The sequence below is a fragment of the Eulemur rufifrons genome, chromosome 6 (assembly GCF_041146395.1).
Source record: "Eulemur rufifrons isolate Redbay chromosome 6, OSU_ERuf_1, whole genome shotgun sequence".
In the NCBI taxonomy this organism is placed as follows: domain Eukaryota; kingdom Metazoa; phylum Chordata; class Mammalia; order Primates; family Lemuridae; genus Eulemur; species Eulemur rufifrons.
In genome coordinates this window covers 55,243,575-55,263,797 of record NC_090988.1, presented here as the reverse complement: position 1 = coordinate 55,263,797, position 20,223 = coordinate 55,243,575, and the positions used below count along the sequence as shown (strand labels likewise).

Sequence of the window (20,223 nt, the reverse complement as noted above, 5' to 3'; positions counted from 1 at the left end):
AAAACCTTTCATTGGTTTCTCCCTGCTCTCCAGAAGCTGCCCAGGCTTCCTGTGAAGTATAATAATTTTAAAAGTCATGGAAGGTCATAGGTGAAGCTATGGGATAGATAGGGTCAAGATGGCCCAGAGATACGGTTGCCTGATTTAGCAAATAAAATGTGTCCTAGATATTGCATGAGATTATACTAAAAAATTGTTTCTCTGAAATTAAAACTTAACTGGGCATCCTGTGTTTTATCTGGTAACCCTACCCATAGAGCTTTTGGGTATGTGCATTCAAATTTCATTTTCCCTGGGCGGAGGAAGAATAGTCTCTTCTCACCCCCTGTCATGCCACAGAGAGCACAGAGAACACAATGAGAGTCAAAGCTAGCAGAGGTTAAAATCTCCTACATGCTTTATTGGACTTCAAAGAGTCTTATGAAATAACAAAGAAAACCCATGTGAGGGTGTCCAGGGGGTACAAGGCAGTCTGCAAACTAGCACCCTCCTAAGACCAGCCCCAGGTGCACCCACCCCAGGCCCAAAATGGGATCCCAGGATAAAGGCATGGCAGGGGGTGGGGCAGAGGGAAAATACCTTTATAGCCATAGCAAAAACAGGTAAGGGAGAGAGTTGTCTAGAGGGTAGGAAGGGTGAGGGGAAGTGGTCACACAGCCACCTTCACCTACACCATCTTCCTTAGCCACCCCTTCCTCAAACTGGGTGTGTCTTTTTTTGAGCCTCTGGCCCAGGCTATAAAGCAACTTGAAAATGGGGTCTGACAAGGGGAGTATGCAGTGTAGGCACTTGGGAAATTCAGGAGATTTCTTTTCTTACTTTTAGCCTGTTTTGTCTTTTGGTTCAGAAATATGACAACAGCCTTGGCCAAAAGCTCCAGGGCTCCATGAGAGCCCTGTATCTTGGCTATGGCTCCCCTGACCAGGGGAACCAATTGTCCTGAGCCCTAGGAGTACTGATGCTTGGGGAGCTTTGGGGCAGCACCTCTTAGAGACAAACCCTCCTGCAGTGTGGGGGAGCAGCGGTAATAGGGAGGCAGGGGTGGGTGGGAGAAGAGAGAAAAGGTGATTGCTTTATAACCCACAGCTCTGGCATCCACTCATGCTCCAACTGAGAGAGGTCTCCTGATCTATCCCCAAGCCTGGCCTCTGTTCAAAACTCTCGTGGATTGTTCTCTGGAAATTGGCTTCACTTCCCCATGGACCCCTGGAGGCCTGAGTGAGCTCTAAGATGAGGTTCCCTCTGGCCCATAATATCTCCAAAGAACAAACTCCGAAGAGTTGGCGCTAGGTCCTACACACACCTGGAGCGAACAGAACCATTGTGGGTATGGGGGAATAGATCTGAGACAGAGGTTTCAGAAGTTATTCCTCCTATCTTCCCTGCAACTGCTAGGGGAAGTTGGGGAGTGGTGGGAGGGAGGAGCCTGAAAGCAAGAGACAGACAGAAACAAGAAACCAAACCTCAAAACTGGGACAGCAGAGACAGAAGCTGGACCCCAGATGTGGAGCTGGGAGCTGAGGGGACAGCAACTAAGACATGCACTGAAGTGGAGAGGGAGTGACAGCAGCAGCCCATGGTTGGGAGGGAGGCAGGGCAGGCAGGCCATGGTGGTAAGTTAATAAATAATGATGAAGGACCCAAGGATGAGGGAAGTAGGTATGTACAGTGCCCAGGCCCCTGAGCCAGCCCCTCCCTTGCCCTACTCTAGGGGCTAGATATCTTGATGGAAGGAAGGGAAGGGGAGGCAAACGACCCAGAGAAGGACAAGCTGTCCCATCACTGCCACCCCCATCCTGCCTACTTCTTAAGAGGTTTCTTAAAGATTTTGAGGGGAAACTTCTTCCGGCCTGGGCTGGAGTCTGTCTCCTCGCCAATAGAACCATTATCCTCCTCAGCCACAGCCTTCTTGCCAGCCAGGTGGGGAATGCGTGTGTTTCGGCTGGCTTGCAGGGCTCGGCTGTCCCCAGCTGGAGATGGTGTGTCTGGGTCTGGAGAACTGGGGCTGTGAGAACGGGAAGAATCCAGAAGTGGAGAGCCACCAGGTGGGGCTGGGGGGCTCAGCTCCATCAGGCTATGGGCTTTGTCCAGCCCATGGTTCAGCGCCAATACTGCTTTCTTGGCCAGGGCAGGGCTGTCAGGTAGTTTCTCCACCAGAGACCCTGGGTGGACCCCCTCAATCAGCCGGTGGCTGCCATCGGAAGTCATGGCATTAAGAGCCTCATCTGCAGCACGGCCCATCTGAGGAGGTTTGGGGGTCATCCGCTGGCGATCACTCATGTGGAGGGAGGACTCCGAATCGGAATGGGTCAAATCCCTGTAAGACATAGGGCAGAGAGGAAGAAAGGGACATATACAGGATAGGGATATGGGAAAAGTTGAAGAGGACAGAGGGTCAACATGAGATGACAGGGACAGGATAGGAAAATGGGGATACACAGCATGGCATGAGAGAAATAGGATGAACAGGCAAGTGGGAAGAAGAGAGGAATAAGGAATAGAAGGAAGTTGAGTAGGTCATAAGTACAAGATAAAAGAGGAGGCAGGAATAGGAATTGGGGATAGATTGGAGAAGAGACAGGGAGAGGAGAGTAGAATTGTGGAAAAAGAAAAGCAAAAGGAAAAGCCGGTAGAAATAAGAAAGACCAAGGGGATAAAGAAGAAAGAAGGGGGAAAGTGATGGGGAGAGAAGAGACAGACAACAAGAAACAAAAACAATTGTCATCATACCAATCATATGTCTGGCAAAGGGCTTTCCAATGCCTGGGCCCCACCACTGCTAAATGCTCAGGCTCTGAATTGGTGCAACCACAGGCTTAAATTCCACAGGCATCTTCCTCAGTAAAATCTATGCTTTCCCATAGCTGGCTAGATTTCTTAGCACTCAACCCTAAGCTAACACAGAACCTACATACTGCTCTGAGTCACCATTTTCCATGCCTTCCTCCCCCACTTACTCCTGTCACACCCTGGGATACATCCAGTCTGGGCCAGGTCCCAAGGGAACAGGGCACATGCAGTCAGTGGACCTGCCCCAGGCTGGGGAGGTGAAGTTACAACAGCCTTGCAAACAATCCCTCACCCACCCAAAAGGCCAGGATGCTGCCTCTTCTAACCCTCTCACAGGATTCAAAGGAGGTCACAGACAAGTATTGCAGAGTTCAAACCATAGTCTGTGGTGACAGCAGGAAGGCTGGAGTCTCTGTCAGAGCTCTGCTGACAGGGAGGCAAAGAAAGACAGCATACTGGCCTTGAAGGAGCACTGGTTCAGAAGAGCTCTGGATTCTTCTGTGTGATCTTGGACAAGTCATCTAACCTTGCTGGTCCTTAATTTTGGCCCAATGAAGATAACACCAATTCAGTGATCTTACAAGACTGGAGGATCAAATATGTTGGCAAAGCACTTGGAAATGTAGAAAGTATTGGGGAAATGAAGATGATGAGGCCAGCCAAGCTGGAAGGCCCATTTGGGAGCCAGTCACAAGAGGCTTCTTTGCAAGGCTGAGTTATGGAGACATGCCACCACACACTGAACATGCACACACACAGGCTAGTCCAGAAACCTGACACCCTTTAAGGAGCTGGCTATCCCTATGTAGACCAAGAACCAATTCCGGATGATACTCCTGCCTCTACAAACAAAAAGGTAGACATGGGGGTCCCCTGCTAGTCCTGAACCCTCCCTCTGCTTTCTCAGAGGCCTGAGAACCCACAGCAATGGCAGAGGAAAGGGCTAAGGGAAATATTTAAATGTCAATCAGGAAGCCAAAGGGGAAGTGCCATGAGTGGGAATGGAAAGCACTACAGGACCTGGAAAAAAGCCTGAGGTTCAGAAATTAGAAAGGGCACCAGGCTGCTGAAAGAGGCAAAAGCTCATAGCTACTGTAGGTTCAGTTCTCATTAGCAAACAACTAAGCAGCCACCCTATGGGCCAGTACCTTCCTGGACTCAGGGGACAGCAGAGAACAAGTCTATCTCTAGCTTCCATTCTATAAATACTGTTTCAGCCATATACTCTAGTGTGTATAGATATTCAGTCTCATATGTGATTTTATATATCTGACACTGTCCTTACTTCTATCTAAACGTGTCCTGGTTTCTCTAAGCCCCAAGATGATCCTCTCCATGTTCTACCTTCTCCACACATGTATAAACTACTGAGAAAGGTGCCAAGGAAGTTCTGGGGTGCAACCACACTGAGAAAAGGGGCCCTCTCAGCTGATGAGATGAGGATCTAGGAGCCTACCTTTCTAACACCAAGGAAGAGAAGTCAAGAGGTTGGGTCCTCCTAGCCTCACTTCTCCTGGCCCAAGATGCATCTGGTCTTGATTACCATCCTTCTATGCCTCCCTCATCAACTAAAAGCTGAGACTGTCAAAGAAAGATAATTACCTGAGAGCAAACCAGGGGAGATGTAGGAGGGAAAAGGTCCTCAGAGGCAGGCTCACCTTCCCTTCCCAAATCATTGAGCCCAATCAGGTCATGGGTCCCTCCCCAAAGGCTGGGCTGCCTTAGACTCCCACCAAGCTACTGACCTTACTAGAGAGCCTGTTTGCCTTTAGAGACGATCCTCTGGTGCATGGTGCAAAAGAAAATTAAGTAGTGAACAGGCTAGGTGGATGCAGGTACCTCCCACCCTTCCTTCCCACAGCCCTCAGCTTAGGCCTTGGAACAGGAGATTCACAGCATCCCCTATTTTCCCAACCCAATTCAGTCCTTTCCATCTGTATTGGAAGGGGCAATCTCCCTTCCTAAGTTTTTGGATGAAAATGAGAATGAGAGTGAAGATGAGCAGCTCTGCTGATTAATCCTAGTAAGGGCAGTCCCTTTGTAGAAGAGAAAGGAAAAGCCCTCAAGGATAAATATCCAGAGGCTTAAGGAGCAGAGCTAGAAAAATGGGTATCCAAAGTGAGGTAGGACCAAAAGGAAGCAACAGAGTAAGCAGGCTGCAGCCAAGACCAGGACTGGGCCGTGGCCACCACTTCAGAGATGAGAAGTACTTCCAGAAGGGAAGGACTATCTGAGGGTCCCCTAAGCTTGTTCCAGGCAAGGTCACAGCTACTACCTCTGACCCTAGCCTATCGTCTTGGGTATTAGACCCTACAGCTGCCAGATCAGGCTGCAGGAGAACGCCTTTCACCATTTCTTTTCCAGTACACTTATAGAGACCTTATGGAAGGACAAAAATATCCAACAGAGTATCCTGGAATGGAAAGCCAAGTTCTAGTTTGTGCTCTGCTTCTAATTAGCTGTGGGACCTGGAGGAAATTACTTAACCTTTCAGAACTTTAACTTCCTACTCTGAAAATGAGTACTTTAATACCTGACCCATCTATAAAGTTTTCTTGTCCAAAACTCCCAAACCTGTGTCCCCTCTTCTGTTCCCTAATTCCTTGAAGGATACTATATCCATTCAGTCACTCAAGCTAGAAACCTGTGTGTCATACTAGATTCCTCCCTTTCCTTCACCCTCACAGCCACTTACCAAATTAATCATCTCCTTTTATCGCAAGACCTCATTACCTCCTCTATGGTGGTCCACAGCAATGACTTCCAAATTCCTATGGTCTTCCCCTTCCTTCATACAGACCACTAAAATATTATTTCTAAAATGCAAATCAGACCAATTCACTTTCTTTTAAAAACGCTTTTGCAGTTCTCCATCTCCTAAAGGATAAAGGCAAAACCCTTCACCTTTCAGAGCCCTTCATCATTTTAGCCACATCTGCTTCTCCTTCCTACCAACACATATCCAATGTTCTAAACACAAATATATCATATTCTTTTGAACTTCCATGCTTCTGCCCATAATGTTTCCTCTGCCTAGAATACCCTTTCTCCTTTCCCTGCACACAGGATGTTAGCACAAGTATCATCTCTTTTGTGAAGCATTCCACCCAGGTACACTTTGTTAGTCACTCCTTCCACAACACCCCCATAGCACTTTACAAATTGTTCCATGATTATTTATGTATCTTCCAGACTAGACTGTAGTTCTTGATGGCTGAAATTATATCTTATCATCTGTGAATCCACATACCCAGCAGTCTGGCATAGAGTAGACATCAATAAATGTTTGCTGAAGGAGTAAGGAAGTGGGGGCCCCACTGAGATAACTAATGTGGAAAAGCATAGTTTAGGCAAAAGTGCTATAGGATTATGAGGGAAGAGGGTTGTTACTCATTTTTAGAGTCAGAAAACCCCAAACATAGAAGGGAGGAAAGGTATGGGGACATAGGCTGACCTTAAAAAGGAATCCCAAAGCTGGGAAAGGACAAGATGAGAAGATTTCCCCAACACACACACACCCCAAGCAGCAGCCAGCAGACAGAGACCAAGGTAAAAGCAACAGAAAAGGAAGGAAGGGGAGGAAGAAAGATAAGAGAGAGACAGATGATACCCCAAGCTCTCTGAATGCCCAGGCATCACAGCGGTGCTGTCAGAAGGGGGTGGGTCAGTGTAGGGTTCCATCTGGAGGAAATAGGAAGTGCTGTGGTGGTAATAAACAGGGTGGACATGGGTGGTGGTGGTGGTGATGGTGGTGGGGGTGGTGGTGGTGGTGGTAGTGGTGATGGTGGTGGTGGAAGAGGAGCAGGAAGAAGAAGCAGAGGCAGATGAAGGGCTGGTCCCGTAGCCTTCAGAACTGAAAGACTGTCCAGATGAAAGGCTGCGCATTCGCCGCAGAGATACCCGGCTTGTCAAGAAGTGGCCAGCCTCTCCCTCTACCAACCTCTGAGATCCCAGGCCATGCTGTGGCTCCGTAAGGCGCTGTCGGACACTGCTCTGCAGGCTGGGGGCTGCAAGGAGAATGAAGAAAATGTGAGAAAGGCCATCCCACTTTGGCTAGCAGGCAAGCAGATGCCAATGGAAAATGCCTGCTGGAGACCATTCTGGGCCCTGATGCCCAGTCTGGAGAATGGGGCACCTCCTCCCAGAAACCTCCCACCAAGGGTCCTGAAAGGAAGGGAAATTGAGGATGAGATGCCTGGGTCAATTTTAGTGGCAATTCCAATGGAAGGAGACCTAAGGCCAATGTTGCTATAAAGGGAGGTGGCAAGGCAGTTAGTGGGTGGACACAGGCAGGGCAGGGTAGGACAGGGGCTGGGGAAAAGGTCCGGGAGAGCACTAAGAAACAGCCTTTTTGTAGAGCCAAGTTAAAGAACTAATTCACAACTCAGACAAGGACTTATACACAAATATGTTCATTATTAATGACTATATGAAAAGTAAACAGTTTTTTTATTAATAATTGAATAAACTAAACATAAAGGTAGAACAATGAGAAAATGATAATATATCCAATTTCTGGATATATTTCAAAGCTATTAGAAATGATGCTTATAAAAAGACTTTAAGAACATAAAAAAAAAATGCCTATGAAATGCTCAGGGTGGGCTGGCTGTGGTGGCTCATGCCTATAATCCTAGCACTCTGGGAGCCGAGGTCGGAGGATTGCTTGAGCTCAGGAGTTCGAGACCAGCCTGAGCAAGAGTCCCCATCTCTACTAAAAATAGAAAAATTAGCCGGGCATCATGGCATGCACCTGTAGTCCCAGTTACTCTGAAGGCTAATGCAAGAGGATTGCCTAAGCCCAAGAGTTTGAGGTTGCAGTGAGCTACGATGATGCCACTGCAGTCTACCCAGGGCAACAACAGACCAAGACTCTGTCAAGAAAGAAAGAAAAAGAAAGAGAGAAAAGAAAAGAAAAGAAAAGGAAGGAGAGAAAGAGAGAGAAAGAGAAAGAGATAAAGAAAAAGAGAGAAAGAGACGGAAGGAAAGGAAGAAAAGGGAAGGAAAGGGAAGGAAAGGAAGGAAGGAAAGGAAGCAAAAAAGGAAGGGAAGGCTTGAAAGGAAGGAAGGAAGGAAGAAAGAGAGAGAGAGAAAAGAAAGAAAGAAAGAAGGAAGAAAAGAAAAGAAGAAAAGAGAAGAGAAGTGCTCAGGGTAGAATACAAAATTATTAATATATGTAATAGCCTTGAGCTTTGCAATACAAAACACTAAAGTCTGAAACAAGGACTTTTTGCTTCTAGCTGTGACCCTGAACAACTTATTTCTGCATTTTAATTCCTAATTTATAAAATCCTACAGGGTTGTTCTGAGACTTCAGGATAATGTCTTTAATGTACCTGACACAGGTCATGGCACTCAACAAATGGTAGTAGTTATCATTATCTTAACTACACACAAAAAAATTTCATAGACAAAAGACTGAAAAAGAAGGTACTCAAATATGGTGGAACTAACCTTCTTTAATGCTAATATTTACTCTTGTTTACTTTCCAAATTTCCTCTAATAAGCATGTAAATAACAAAAAATCAGCTCTTGAGTCACTGGTGCAAATCAGGCTCTTGGAAGTTGATGGCCACCATGTCCAGTCAATGGGTACATGGGCACCAGGTAACTTAGGGATGTGCTAGTGCATCCTCCTTGGGCTAACTCCCAGCTCCAACTAAAAGGGAATGCAGACCTTTGTTCTTTCTCCTCTACCCTAATAGATGGGCTGCCCTGCTTTCTCCCTAAAGATGGGAGAAAGGAGTAGATTACAAGGGTGGCAGCAGCTTTGGAGAGGCCCCCAGGGAGAAAGCACAGTTCCACAGTGATGGAGAGTTGGGGAGGCAGGGCTTCTACAGCTGGTGGTGTTGAAGGCATGAAAGGGAAGCTGAAGAGGAAAAAAAAGCCTGGAATAGGGAGGGGAAGAGGGAGAAAGAAGGGGGAAACTGGTAGAAAAAGGGAGAAACATGAAAAAGAGAAAAGAGAGGGGTGATCCTTCCTTCCCTCTTTCCCCCCTAGCCTAGCTGGAAGAAGGGCCATCAGGACATCTGTGTAGCTGGGCTGAAGGGAGAAGCCTAAGCCTTCCACCACCATGGGTGTTCTGTCTCCAGCCCTGTGCTGAGCAGGCTGATTCTTCTCACCCCCGAACCCCTCCCCTATAGTTAGTAGAGACAGTGCTCAGGGGATAGAAGGAGCAGGCAGGGGCGTGAGGCAGGCAGGAGAAGGTGCCCGCAGGGTAGGAGTGCTGGTTTAGTCCCAAAAGTCAGAAAAACAAAAGCCCCAAAGGGGCTCCTCAAACCAGGGTATTTCCAGAGGGACTGATCATCCGAGCCGGCGGATGTTGAGCAGAGAGAGCGGTCACTGAACCTACGCCCCATCAGCCAGGCAGCATCTAGGGTCAACAGCCAGGCCAAAAGGAGAAGAGAATCTGATTTACGGAGAAGCCTGCCCATCAACAATATGATACAGACAGGGCTGGGGGCAGAGGGTGGGTAGCTCAGAGCTAATGAAGGCCCCCCACAGTCTGGAGAACACAGGAGCCTTTAGATCAGTAAGTCAGGATCAAGCTCTGCCTGTCAGTGATCCTAACCTTGTTAGGCCTTTAACTAAAGTTCTAACAAGGAATCAGGTCAGGGGGGCAAAGAAGCTTAGCTAGGGGCAAAGTACTACTGATAAAATTTACAAATGAACTCTGTCTAGAGTGGGAATCCAGCTTTATTAAAGAATCTAGCCATCTGAAAATGAGCCTCTAACACAGCCCCAGCCTTCTTGCCATCTCCCCTGTACTGGTGGGGTATGGGCCCAGGACAACAGCTTTACCATAAGGCCTATTTACCTAAGATAGCCTCTGATGCAAAGAAAAATTTAACTGTGGGCCAGTAAGGGAAAAGCCCCTTCATTCACTGAAAAATTCCCACAGAGTATTGTCTCTTTCAGCTCTGCTCTACTCAACTCTTATCACTTGCAGGGGAGAGAAGGGAGAAGGAAGACCCAAGACAGAGGGTGGGGAGGTCCAAGAGTTCAGGAGGGAAGCCAGACATGCTTGTGCAGGAGGTCCCTCCTGGGCAAGAATGCCTTTCCAGCTTGGAGGATTTAGGACTGTATCTGTTTACGGGAACTATTGCTTCATGGGGTCTCACATAAAAATACAAGAAGAAACATCATTCCATTCATCTACTTTAGCGATTAAGAATAAGGAACACAAAATGAAAGTAAGTAGGTTCAATAAATAGTCAAAATTAATGCCATTTTTACATTGTGAATCACTAAAGGAGATTATTTTTTATAAAGGTAGATGGGAGGGAAAGGGAGAATAAGGAGAAAAACAAAGAGTGAAGGGAAACACATTTAACACAATAGACCCAGACGGGCACACAGAGCATATGACAAGGCAAAACCACCAAAGGACAACTATAAAGAAATATCCTGATACAAATTGTGCTTTATTGACCAAGGTCACAAGTTAAACTATCTTCAGATATCTGCCACATCTCCTGTTTAAGCACAACAAAGGCCACAGACTTCTCAACCCGTGCATCAAAGGTTCCTTCCCTCATCCCCACCAAAGAGGTCACCTACACTGCATGGACAAGGGAGACACAATCTCCTCATCCATGTCATCCACGTCGTCAGTCATGATGAAGTGGGTGGGGTTGGGGCGCGTACTGCCCATCCAGCTGGGGTCTATGTTGAGGGCAGCCACCAGTGAGTGGATGCCAGGATTATTGACAATCTGGAACCCACAGAGGATCTCGATCTGTTGCCAGCGGTGCAGGCGCTCCCGCAGTGCTGCTGTCACCTCACTCAGTGCTTGCCTGAAGACAGAAGAAAGAGAATTGCAGGCATGGACTGGGTGTGAGCCCCAAAAGGAATGAGGCCTCTTCTCAGAGGAACAAGTTGGGGGGGATATGTGTGAATAAAAAACACAATAAACTCATAAACTTAAGAGCAGGGTAGGAACTGGATCAAGGCTGGGGCAGGAGACCAGAGCTGTCCTTCCACCAGTGAGGAAATGGAATTGGAGCTGGAGGCCCTGTATAGCCTCAAATTCTGAGGATGGCCTGGACGTTGCCAGAGTGGATAACTGGCACTACTTACTTAGCCGTTAGGATTTTGTGATCTACATCATCCAGAGAAGAGCTGTGGGCCACGTGAAAGGTACCAAAGAGTGTGTTTCTCTTCTTTTTTATCTTCTCAGCCTGCAAAGATGAAACCCCCAGCTTAAAGAGAGCAAGGATTAGAGGTTGGAAGAAATTAGAAAGGCCTTCCTGTGGCTGGGTCCCCCTCCTAGCACAACTTAGGCTGCACAAGGAAAAGGAAGAAGAGGGAAAGGAAAAAGGCAAGCAAGGGAAGAAAAAAAAGAGAAAGGGGAGAAAATAGCAGAAATGAGGGAAGAAGCAAAGGGGCCGCTGATAGCACCCTAGCCCTAGCAGGACCTCTGTCTCCATGGCATCCTGGGCCGGCCAAGCTTTCCCTCTACCTGCCTCCACTTGCTTCATCTTTCCCAGAAGACAGGTGGGAGTACCCCCACACCCTCATTCCCTCCTCCAGAAGCTTGATGGCATTATCAGGAGCTGCATGTTTGGAAAAGAAACAGAACCCACCACCAGGATATATCTTCACCCAGTGGGAAGGACAGGGAGAGAAGAGGAAGAAGGGAAGATAAAAGGGAGGAGGGTAAAAAGGAGAGAAGAGGGCAGGAGGAGGGCAGATCTCACCCCCTCCTTGGCCACCAGCAGCTGCTTCTCAGCATTTTGCTTCTTGATGTTGTAGTACTGCACCTCCACCTCATGTGTCAGCTGCAGCCACTTCTGAAGGGCCTCTGGAGCGTACCATGAGCTGTGTGATTCCAGCTCCTTCTCTGCTTTCCTCAAGGCCTCCCGAACCTGCACAGCCAAGAGGATGTGAGTCCATTTACAGCTACTGAGACCCTCTCCAACACTTCTGTATGAGGCCGCAGAATTCAGAGTTCTTATCTGCTTTACAACTCTCCCAGAAGGGAGAAAGAGTAAGGATTATTATCTGTATTTTATATACTAGGAAGCAAGCTCAGAGAAGGAAATTAACCTACTCAAGGTCACACAGTCAACAGTGTCAATCAGAATTCAAACGGAGACTTTTTTTCCTCCCAGACTAAGACATTCTTCTTCATCACATCAGCTGACTCTCCTGGTAATGCAGCCAGTCTCAGCAATCTTCCTGATCTCTCCAGGAACGGGTCAGCTAGTGAATCATTCTTTTACTGAGCACCTGGGTCTGTGCTTAGACGTCAAGACATCACAATGTGGCAAAAAAAAAAAAAAAATTTGGAATTTGGAAATCTGGTTCTGGTTCCTGGTCTGTCACTCAACTGGCTATGTGACCCTGTGCTTCCTAAGGCAGATCTTAATTCAGTGTGAGACAGGGCTTTCTCCTATGCAAATCCAAACTATCAGTGAAGGCGTGATATCTCGGGAGAAAGTGACTTCCCTGTCATGAGAGGTATGTGAAGAGCTCCATCAGAGAGACCTGAAAAATTACTCCTGCTCCAGACGGGCATTGCCCTGAACGCTCTCCAAAGTCTTCTCTAGCCCAGACTGTGTCTATGATTCTCACTGTAAGCTGGGCAGGTAGGCTTTGAAAAGTACTCTCTACAAGGTAGGAAAACAATGAGTACGCCACACCTAACGTGGGCATTGCCAACAGAGGCCAAGACATGAAAGGATCAGTGTAAAAGCAGAAATCTCACTGACCTCTCTGTAAGGAGTAAACAATGAAGTAGACAGTCACAAAGCACTAACATGTAGAAGACCTGAAAGTATATACAGACATCATATGTACTCGATTCCTTGCTATCCCACTGAGGATACCAGCATAAGTGATCCTCCACTCCTCCACCTGGACACTGACCTTCGGCTGGTCAGAATCCCAGAGAACAAGGATTGAGAACGGTCTCATTATCTCCCACTTCAGCTAATGAGGCAAGTATCCCATAGCAAGCCTGAGGTCCTTTCTACAGCCTTAGGTCGATTAGAAAGGCCTTAGCTAAGGACAGAACACCTTTACTCCCTTGAGAGTGCCAATCTTCACTCGGTTTATGTTCCTTGAAAAAGAAACTAAAAAATGGCCCACTCCTGGTTTTATAGATTTTAAATGAAGAACAGATACCTCAGAGACTCATATACCACGTCTGAAAACTTATAATCAAGTTCTACATTAAAAGCATTTAAAGGAACAGGATACAGTAAGAAGGGAAGAATGGATGAAGAAGAGAAAAAAGAGAGTAAATAGAGGGAAATGTGGCAGTCGGGGAGGCACACAAAGGGGCTGGCCTACCAGGCTCAAAAACTGTTTATTTAATGAGAGAAATAATTACAAAATAGGGAATGAGGGAGATCTTGGGAGACAGGGAGACAGACACAGACACATCTTCCCACACACAAGGAATAAATGCCTGTAGGAGAGGAAGACAACAGATGGGCAAGTCAGAGTTCACTAGTCTTATTCTCTTATTCTATTGCTGTGGGTCTCAACGTTGTGACTGACATATTGTAATCATATGAGAAACTTATGGCAAGAATCCCATAAAAGTGAAAAAAAATAAAAATTAAAAAAAAATACTGATATTGGACTCTAACCCAGAAATTCTGACTTTAATGATTTCAGGTGTTGGCCTGAGCATTAAAAGTTTTTAAAGGCTGAGCATGGTGGCTCCTGCCTGTAATCCTAGCACTCTGAGGGACGAAGTCAGGAGGATCGCTTGCGGCCAGATTCAAGACCAGCCTGGGCAACATAGCAAGACCCCAGCTGCACAAAATAAAAAAAAAAAGGTTTTTAGGCCAGGCGCGTGGCTCATATCTGTAATCCTAGCACTTTGGGAGGCTGCAGCAGGAGGACTACTTTAGGCCAGGAGTTCGAGACTAGCCTAACCAAGAGTGAGACCGTGTCTCTACAAAAAATAGAAAAATTCACTGGGTGTAGGGGCACACACCTGGAGTCCCAGCTACTCAGGAGGCTGAGGCAGGAGGATCGCTTGAGCCCAGAAGTTTGAGGTTGCAGTAAGCAATGATGATGCTACTGCACTCTAGCCCAGGCAACAGAGCAAGACCCTGTCTCAAAAAAAAGTTTCTAAAAGCTCTCCAAGTCATTCTAATATGCAGCCAAAGATAATAAACAATGACCTCTATGTTTTAAAGTGTAATCACCTGACTTCTACTTCTCAGTAGGATGCAGTAGGTCAGGGCAGAAGAACAATTCTGATCCAACACAGTATCTGGAAAAAGCTGCACAAAGTATGAAAATTATGTTTTCAAAGATATCAGAGAGCTGTAGAAGCAATTAGGACTAGGTCTGCAGTTCCCTAAGTGTGATCCAAGGACCCCCCAGACCTTTCAGAGAATCCATGAGATCAAGATTATTTTCATAATAATACTAAAACATCATTTACCTTTTTTACTTCCTTCCTCTTACAACTGAACTGTGGAGTTCTCCAGAGGCTACATGATGTGTGAAATCACAACATATTGAAATAGACACTAATATAAGAATCTAGCAATCTATTAAGACACATTTAAAAGATTTGCAAAATTGTAAAAAGTCATTCTTTTCATTAAATTGTTTTTATTTTGGAAACTTTAGTCACTTTGCATAAAATATGTTATTTGTATTAACATACAAGGGGTTTAATATAGTTATTTTAAGTGAATTAATATTTTTAAATGTTCTCAGTTTTAATTTCAAATAGGATAAATATCAATAATATTGCTCCCATAAAAATATTCTTTGAGGCTAGACACGGTGGCTCATGCCTATGATCCCAGCAGTTTAGAAGGCTTAGGAGGAAGGATCACTTAAGGCCAAAAGTTAAAGACCAACCTGGACAGCATAGTGAGATTCCATCTCTACAAAAAATTTTTTTAAAAAATACCAGGCAAGGTGGTACACACCTGTAGCTCTAGCTACTCATAAGGTTGAGGCAGGAGGACCCTTGAACCCACGAGGTCAAGGTTACAGTGGGCTATGATCGCACCACTGCACTCCAGCCTAGGCAACAGGACGAAGCCCTCTTTAAAAAAAAAAAAAAAAAGTGTTCTTTTGAGGTCCTAAATTTTTTAGACTAAACAGGTCCTGAGACCGAAAAGTTTGAAAACCACTGGACTAGACAGACTGAAAATCCACAGAAGGAAAAGCCTTTCTAAGGTAAGTTGACATTTGCTAGTCATTTTCTTCCCTGGAGGCACTGATGATTCTACATGAGAGCTGAAAATCAGGCTTGGCCTGTGCAGCAGGATTGCACCTGGGCACAGAGAAAACAGCCTAGGCTATGGCAGGACTGAATCTCTCAGAATCTTTCAGAGAGAAAGAAATCCACCAGCTCTCAGTTAAAATGGCGAGGAGGGACATACCAGAGAAACTGTGACAAGTGAGGGCTAGACCAAATCTTACTAAAACTGCAACCCAGCTCTGATACAGCTCAATCTGATTGGCTTGAGGTGATTGGCACCTCACCCTACGTACCTCACACAAGAAAGGGGGAACCCCATATCTGATGGAAGATAAAATTATCTGGAACCTCTATTATTTTATATACAGTGTCCAGCATTAAATAAATTAGTACACATAATAGGCAGGAAAATGTAACTAATAATCAAGAGGAAAAAAAATAAGCAGTCCCATAAATGATCTAAATGTAAGTGTTACCACATAGGGACTTTAAAATAATTATGATTGATATGTTAAAGAAAATAGAAGACAGATGCAACAGATAAAAAGATGGAAATTTGGGATAGGGGGGACCAGAATCTATAAAAGAGTAAAATGGGCGTTCTAGAATTGAGATATGTAAATGCTAAAAAGAATGTATTCTGCAGTTTTTAGTAAATGCTCTATATATGTCGATGAGGTCAAATTTATTAATGTTTTTTAAATTTTTTACATCCTTATGTTTTTGGCTGATTATTAAGAAATGTGGGCCGGGCGCGGTGGCTCACGCCTGTAATCCTAGCACTCTGGGAGGCCGAGGTGGGTGGATCGTTTGAGCTCAGGAGTTCGAGACCAGCCTGAGCAAGAGCGAGACCCCATCTCTACTAAAAATAGAAAGAAATTATATGGACAGCTAAAAATATATATAGAAAAAAATAGCCGGACATGGTGGTGCATGCCTGTAGTCCCAGCTACTCGGGAGGCTGAGGCAGTAGGATCACTTGAGCTCAGGAGTTTGAGGTTGCTGTGAGCTAGGCTGACGCCACGGCACTCACTCTAGCCTGGGCAACAGAGTGAGACTCTGTCTCAAAAAAAAAAAAAAAAAAAAGAAATGTGTATTAAAATCTAACTTTGATTACAAATTTGTCTATTATCCTTTTAGTATATTGAACTTTTGCTTTATATATTTTTTAAGTATATAATTAGGTATATCCAAATTAAAGGCTATTATAGATTACCACTGAATTCAACCATTTATCATTATCAAATATCCATTTTTGGGTCTAGTAATACTTTTTGACCTAAAGTGTACTTTGTCTGATATTAATATATAGCTAATCCTGCTTTATTTTGCTGTTTGTATTATGCATCTTTTCTCATCCTTTTACTTTTAACCTGTTTTGTGTCCTTATATTTAAAATGTGTCTCTTTTAAACAGGGCATATAAATTGGGTTTTGTTTTTATCCAGTCTGACAAACTTTGCCTTTGAACTGAATTATTTAATCTTTTTACACAAACCAAGTTTCAATAAGTTTCAGAGGACTGAAACCATATAGCATATGTTCTCTGATCATAGTGAAATTAAACTAGAAATGAACAAGAGAAAGATAACTAGAAAAGTCCTCAAGTGTTCGAAAATACAAGCCACATATTTCTAGATAACCGTAAGCCAAAAAAGAAAACACAACAGAAATTAGAAAATCTTTTGAACTGAATGACAATGAAAATATGAAATATTAAAACTTACTACATGTACATAAAGCAGGGCTGAGATAGAAATTTATAACTCTAAATGCAGATATTGGAGAAGATTAAAGATTTAAAGTCAATGATCTAACCTTCTGCCTCAAAAAGCTAGAAAAATAATGGCTGGGCGCAGTGGCTCATGCCTGTACTAGCACTCTGGGAGGCCGAGGCGGGAGGATCGCTTGAGGTCAGGAGTTCAAGACCAGCCTGAGCAAGAGCAAGACCCTGTCTCTACTAAAAATAGAAAGAAATTAGCCGAACAACTAAAAATATATATAGAAAAAATTAGCCAGGCATGGTGGTGCATACTTGTAGTCCCAGCTACTTGGGAAGCTGAGGCAAAAGGATTGCTTGAGCCTAGGAGTTTGAAGTTGCTGTGAACTAGGCTGACGCCACAGCACTCTAGCCCAGGCGACAGAGAGAGACTCTGTCTCAAAAAAAAAAAAAAAAAGCTAGAAAAATTTTAAAAACAGAGCTGGCTCGGTGGCTCACACCTATGGTCCTAGCCCTCTGGGAGGCAGAGGCAGGAGGATCACTTGAGGTCAGGAGTTCGAGACTAGCCTGAACAAGAGCGAGATCCTATCTTTAGAAAAAATACAAAAAATTTACCAGGTGTGGTGGTGTGCATCTGTAGTCCTAGCTACTCAGGAGGCTGAGGCACGAGGATCACTTGAGCCCAGGAATTTGAGGTTGCAGTGAGCAATGATGACACCACTGCACTTTAGCTGGGGCGACAGAGCGAGACTCTGTCTCAATAAAAAAAAGAAAAAAAAAGTACAAATCTTCTACACTAAAAACTACCAAACATTGCTGAAATTTTAAACAGTCTAAATAGGTGACAGGATAAAATATGCTTATGAATTAGAAGAATTAGTTGGTTAAAATGTCAGTGTTTCCCACATTGATCTATAGATTCAATGCAAACACAAGAAAAATTCCAGGTTTTTTTTGGAAGGAAGGAGTCTCTGATTGACAAGTTAATATGGAAATGCAAAGATTTTCAAATAGGCAAGGCCATCTTGCAGAAGAAAAAAGCTGGAGAACTTGACGACACTACCAGATAATAAGACTTATAATAAGACAATGCTAGGCCGGGCACGGTGGCTCACACCTGTAATCCTAGCACTCTGGGAGGCCGAGGCGGGTGGATCATTTGAGCTCAGGAGTTCAAAACCAGCCTGAGCAAGAGCGAAACCCCGTCTCTACTAAAAAAATAGAAAGAAATTATCTGGACAACTAAAAATATATAGAAAAAATTAGCCGGGCATGGTGGCACATGCCTGTAGTCCCAGCTACTCGGGAGGCTGAGGCAGTAGGATTGCTTGAGCCCAGGAGTTTGAGGTTGCTGTGAGCTAGGCTGATGCCACAGCACTTTTGCCTGAGCAACAGAGTGAGACTCTGTATCAAAAAAAGACAATGCTGTGCAAAGATAGACAAATAGAACATAGAACAAGAATGATCACCTTACATGGGAAAATAAGATCCTTGACCACATACCTCATATTACAGAAAAAAAATTAATTTTAAGTAAACCATATCCCTAAATGTGAAAAGTCAAGCAATAAAGGTTCCAGAAGAAAATTTAGGAAAATATCTTGGGGGTGGGGATATTAAACAGAAAACAAAATCATTAAAATCAAGAACTTCTGTTTATCAAAAAATAATATTAAGAGAGTAAAAAAGCAGGCCACAGGCTGAGAGAAAATATTTGCAATATATATGAATATATATTGACAAAAGACTCACATACAGAGAACATGTAAAGAACTCTTACAAATCAACAAGAAAAAAACATACAACCCAATTTTTAAAATGAGAAAGGATTCCCCATCAAATGGCCAATAAATTTATGAAAAGGTATTCAATAATACTGGGGAAATGAAAATTAAAATCATGAGATACTACTACATACCTACCAGAATGTCCAAAATTAAAATGCCTAAAAATGCCAAGGTCATAGATCAACTAGAATTCTAATACATTACTAGTGGCACTATAGATTGGTATAAACACTTTGGAAAACTAGCAATTTCTAATAAAACTAAATATATAAATGCTCTATTATATATAAGACAGAAATGAGTACTTGTTTATACGCAAGAAGGTTCATAGCAGTGGTATTCACAAAAGCCAGAAAAACTGCAAACAACCCAAATGTCTATCAAGAGAAGAAAGGATAAAGAAATTATAGTGCACTCATACAATGGATTATTACTCAGCAACGGAAATAAACCAACTATCACTACATACAACACAGACGAACTCTCACAGACATAATGTTGAGTGAAAAGAAACAAAACACAAAAGAGTACATATTATATAATTCCATTTATATGAAGTTCAAAATCAGGCAAAACTAATCTGGTTTAGAGGTTGTGACAGTAGTTAATTTTTGGATGAAATACTCACAGGGGTGTGAGGAGCAACAGTGAGCTTTCTGGGTTACTGAAAAAGTTCTGGATCATGATCTGGGTGGTGGTTACACAGGTACATGCACATGTAAAACCATGCCAGCTGTATACTTAGGATTTGTATATTTTATGTAAATACCTCAATAAAAAAGGAACGAAATAACTTATCATCTGTTATCCACTGTTCTTTAAAATCACAGTGACCCTTTTTTTGCAACTTTTCCTCTATTCTTGTTAGTAAGAGTCTAGTGACTCTGGAAGATAGTCTTTGAGCCATATTTCAAAGTCCTCACACATGAAACTTTCCAGCCAGACCCTGGGCCCCTGCCCTTTACCCACCCCTCAAGGTGACCAGGAATTTGTAGACTCTCCTACCTGCTCCAACTCTTCCTCAGCATATTTTTGGCGGCTCCGCTCATTCTCAGTACCCTCCCGCAGCTCCTTCAGCCGCTGGGCTTCCTGCTTGGCAAGTTTGATCTCATCGCGCAGCTTCTTCTCCAGATGGACCTTCTCCACCTCCACCGTGCGGTGCTCCTCCTGGGCCTTGTGCAGCCTGGGGGGCGATGCAGGGAGCTGGAGGAGGCCAGGCAAGGGGTGCCAGCCAACATGCCATGAATCATGGCATCAAAGATGAAAATGAGTGCTCCACCTCTCAGCATATATTCTCTCTACTCTGCTGACTGTCTGGCTCTGTGCTAGTTCAGGGCCAATAGAAACCACAGTCATTACCTAATTCTTACATTGGCCATCATTTTGCTGCCAGTAATCAAGCTGTGAGGCCAGGTTCTCAGGCATCTAAATCTCTCTTCTAAAGTTACTAAAATCATAACAACTACTAGTTTACAAGGTATTTCACATTTGTCCTCCTAGCAGATAATGATATATTAGTATCATTATCAGCCTGAGACATGTGGATATGAAGGCTTAGAGAGAGGAAGTAACTTGCATAAAGAACTGAAACTAGAATTCCAATCTGTGTGACTTCAAATCCCATAATTATTCTCCTTTTATTAGGGTATCTGGAAGGTGCAATAAATTTAGAATACCCTGCAAGCTAGACAAAGATCCAGGAAAACCCAATGGCTGAGATGTGACTGGGGTGGAGGTAGGGG

General features: G+C 44.3%; 1 protein-coding gene across 9 annotated transcripts in view; it reads right to left on the bottom strand.

Moving 5' to 3' along the window:
* Nucleotides 1–374: 374 nt before the first annotated feature.
* STIM1 (stromal interaction molecule 1) overlaps nucleotides 375–20,223 on the bottom strand; it is a 174,735-nt gene continuing 154,886 nt past the window's right edge. For 4 of the 9 annotated variants that reach the window (XM_069471095.1, XM_069471098.1, XM_069471097.1 and 1 more), the window contains 6 exons: nucleotides 19,487–19,664; nucleotides 11,491–11,658; nucleotides 10,871–10,971; nucleotides 10,352–10,587; nucleotides 6,731–6,797; nucleotides 378–2,317 (listed from right to left, as the gene is read on the bottom strand). In XM_069471095.1, coding sequence (XP_069327196.1) covers nucleotides 1,801–2,317; nucleotides 6,731–6,797; nucleotides 10,352–10,587; nucleotides 10,871–10,971; nucleotides 11,491–11,658; nucleotides 19,487–19,664 — 1,267 coding nt within the window. In that variant the 3' untranslated portion in view covers nucleotides 378–1,800. Of the gene's footprint in view, nucleotides 2,318–4,535; nucleotides 4,573–6,400; nucleotides 6,798–9,071; nucleotides 9,165–10,351; nucleotides 10,612–10,870; nucleotides 10,972–11,490; nucleotides 11,659–18,405; nucleotides 19,251–19,486; nucleotides 19,665–20,223 lie in introns of those variants that run through there. The other 5 variants (XM_069471093.1, XM_069471099.1, XM_069471092.1 and 2 more) reach the window with 5 other exon arrangements.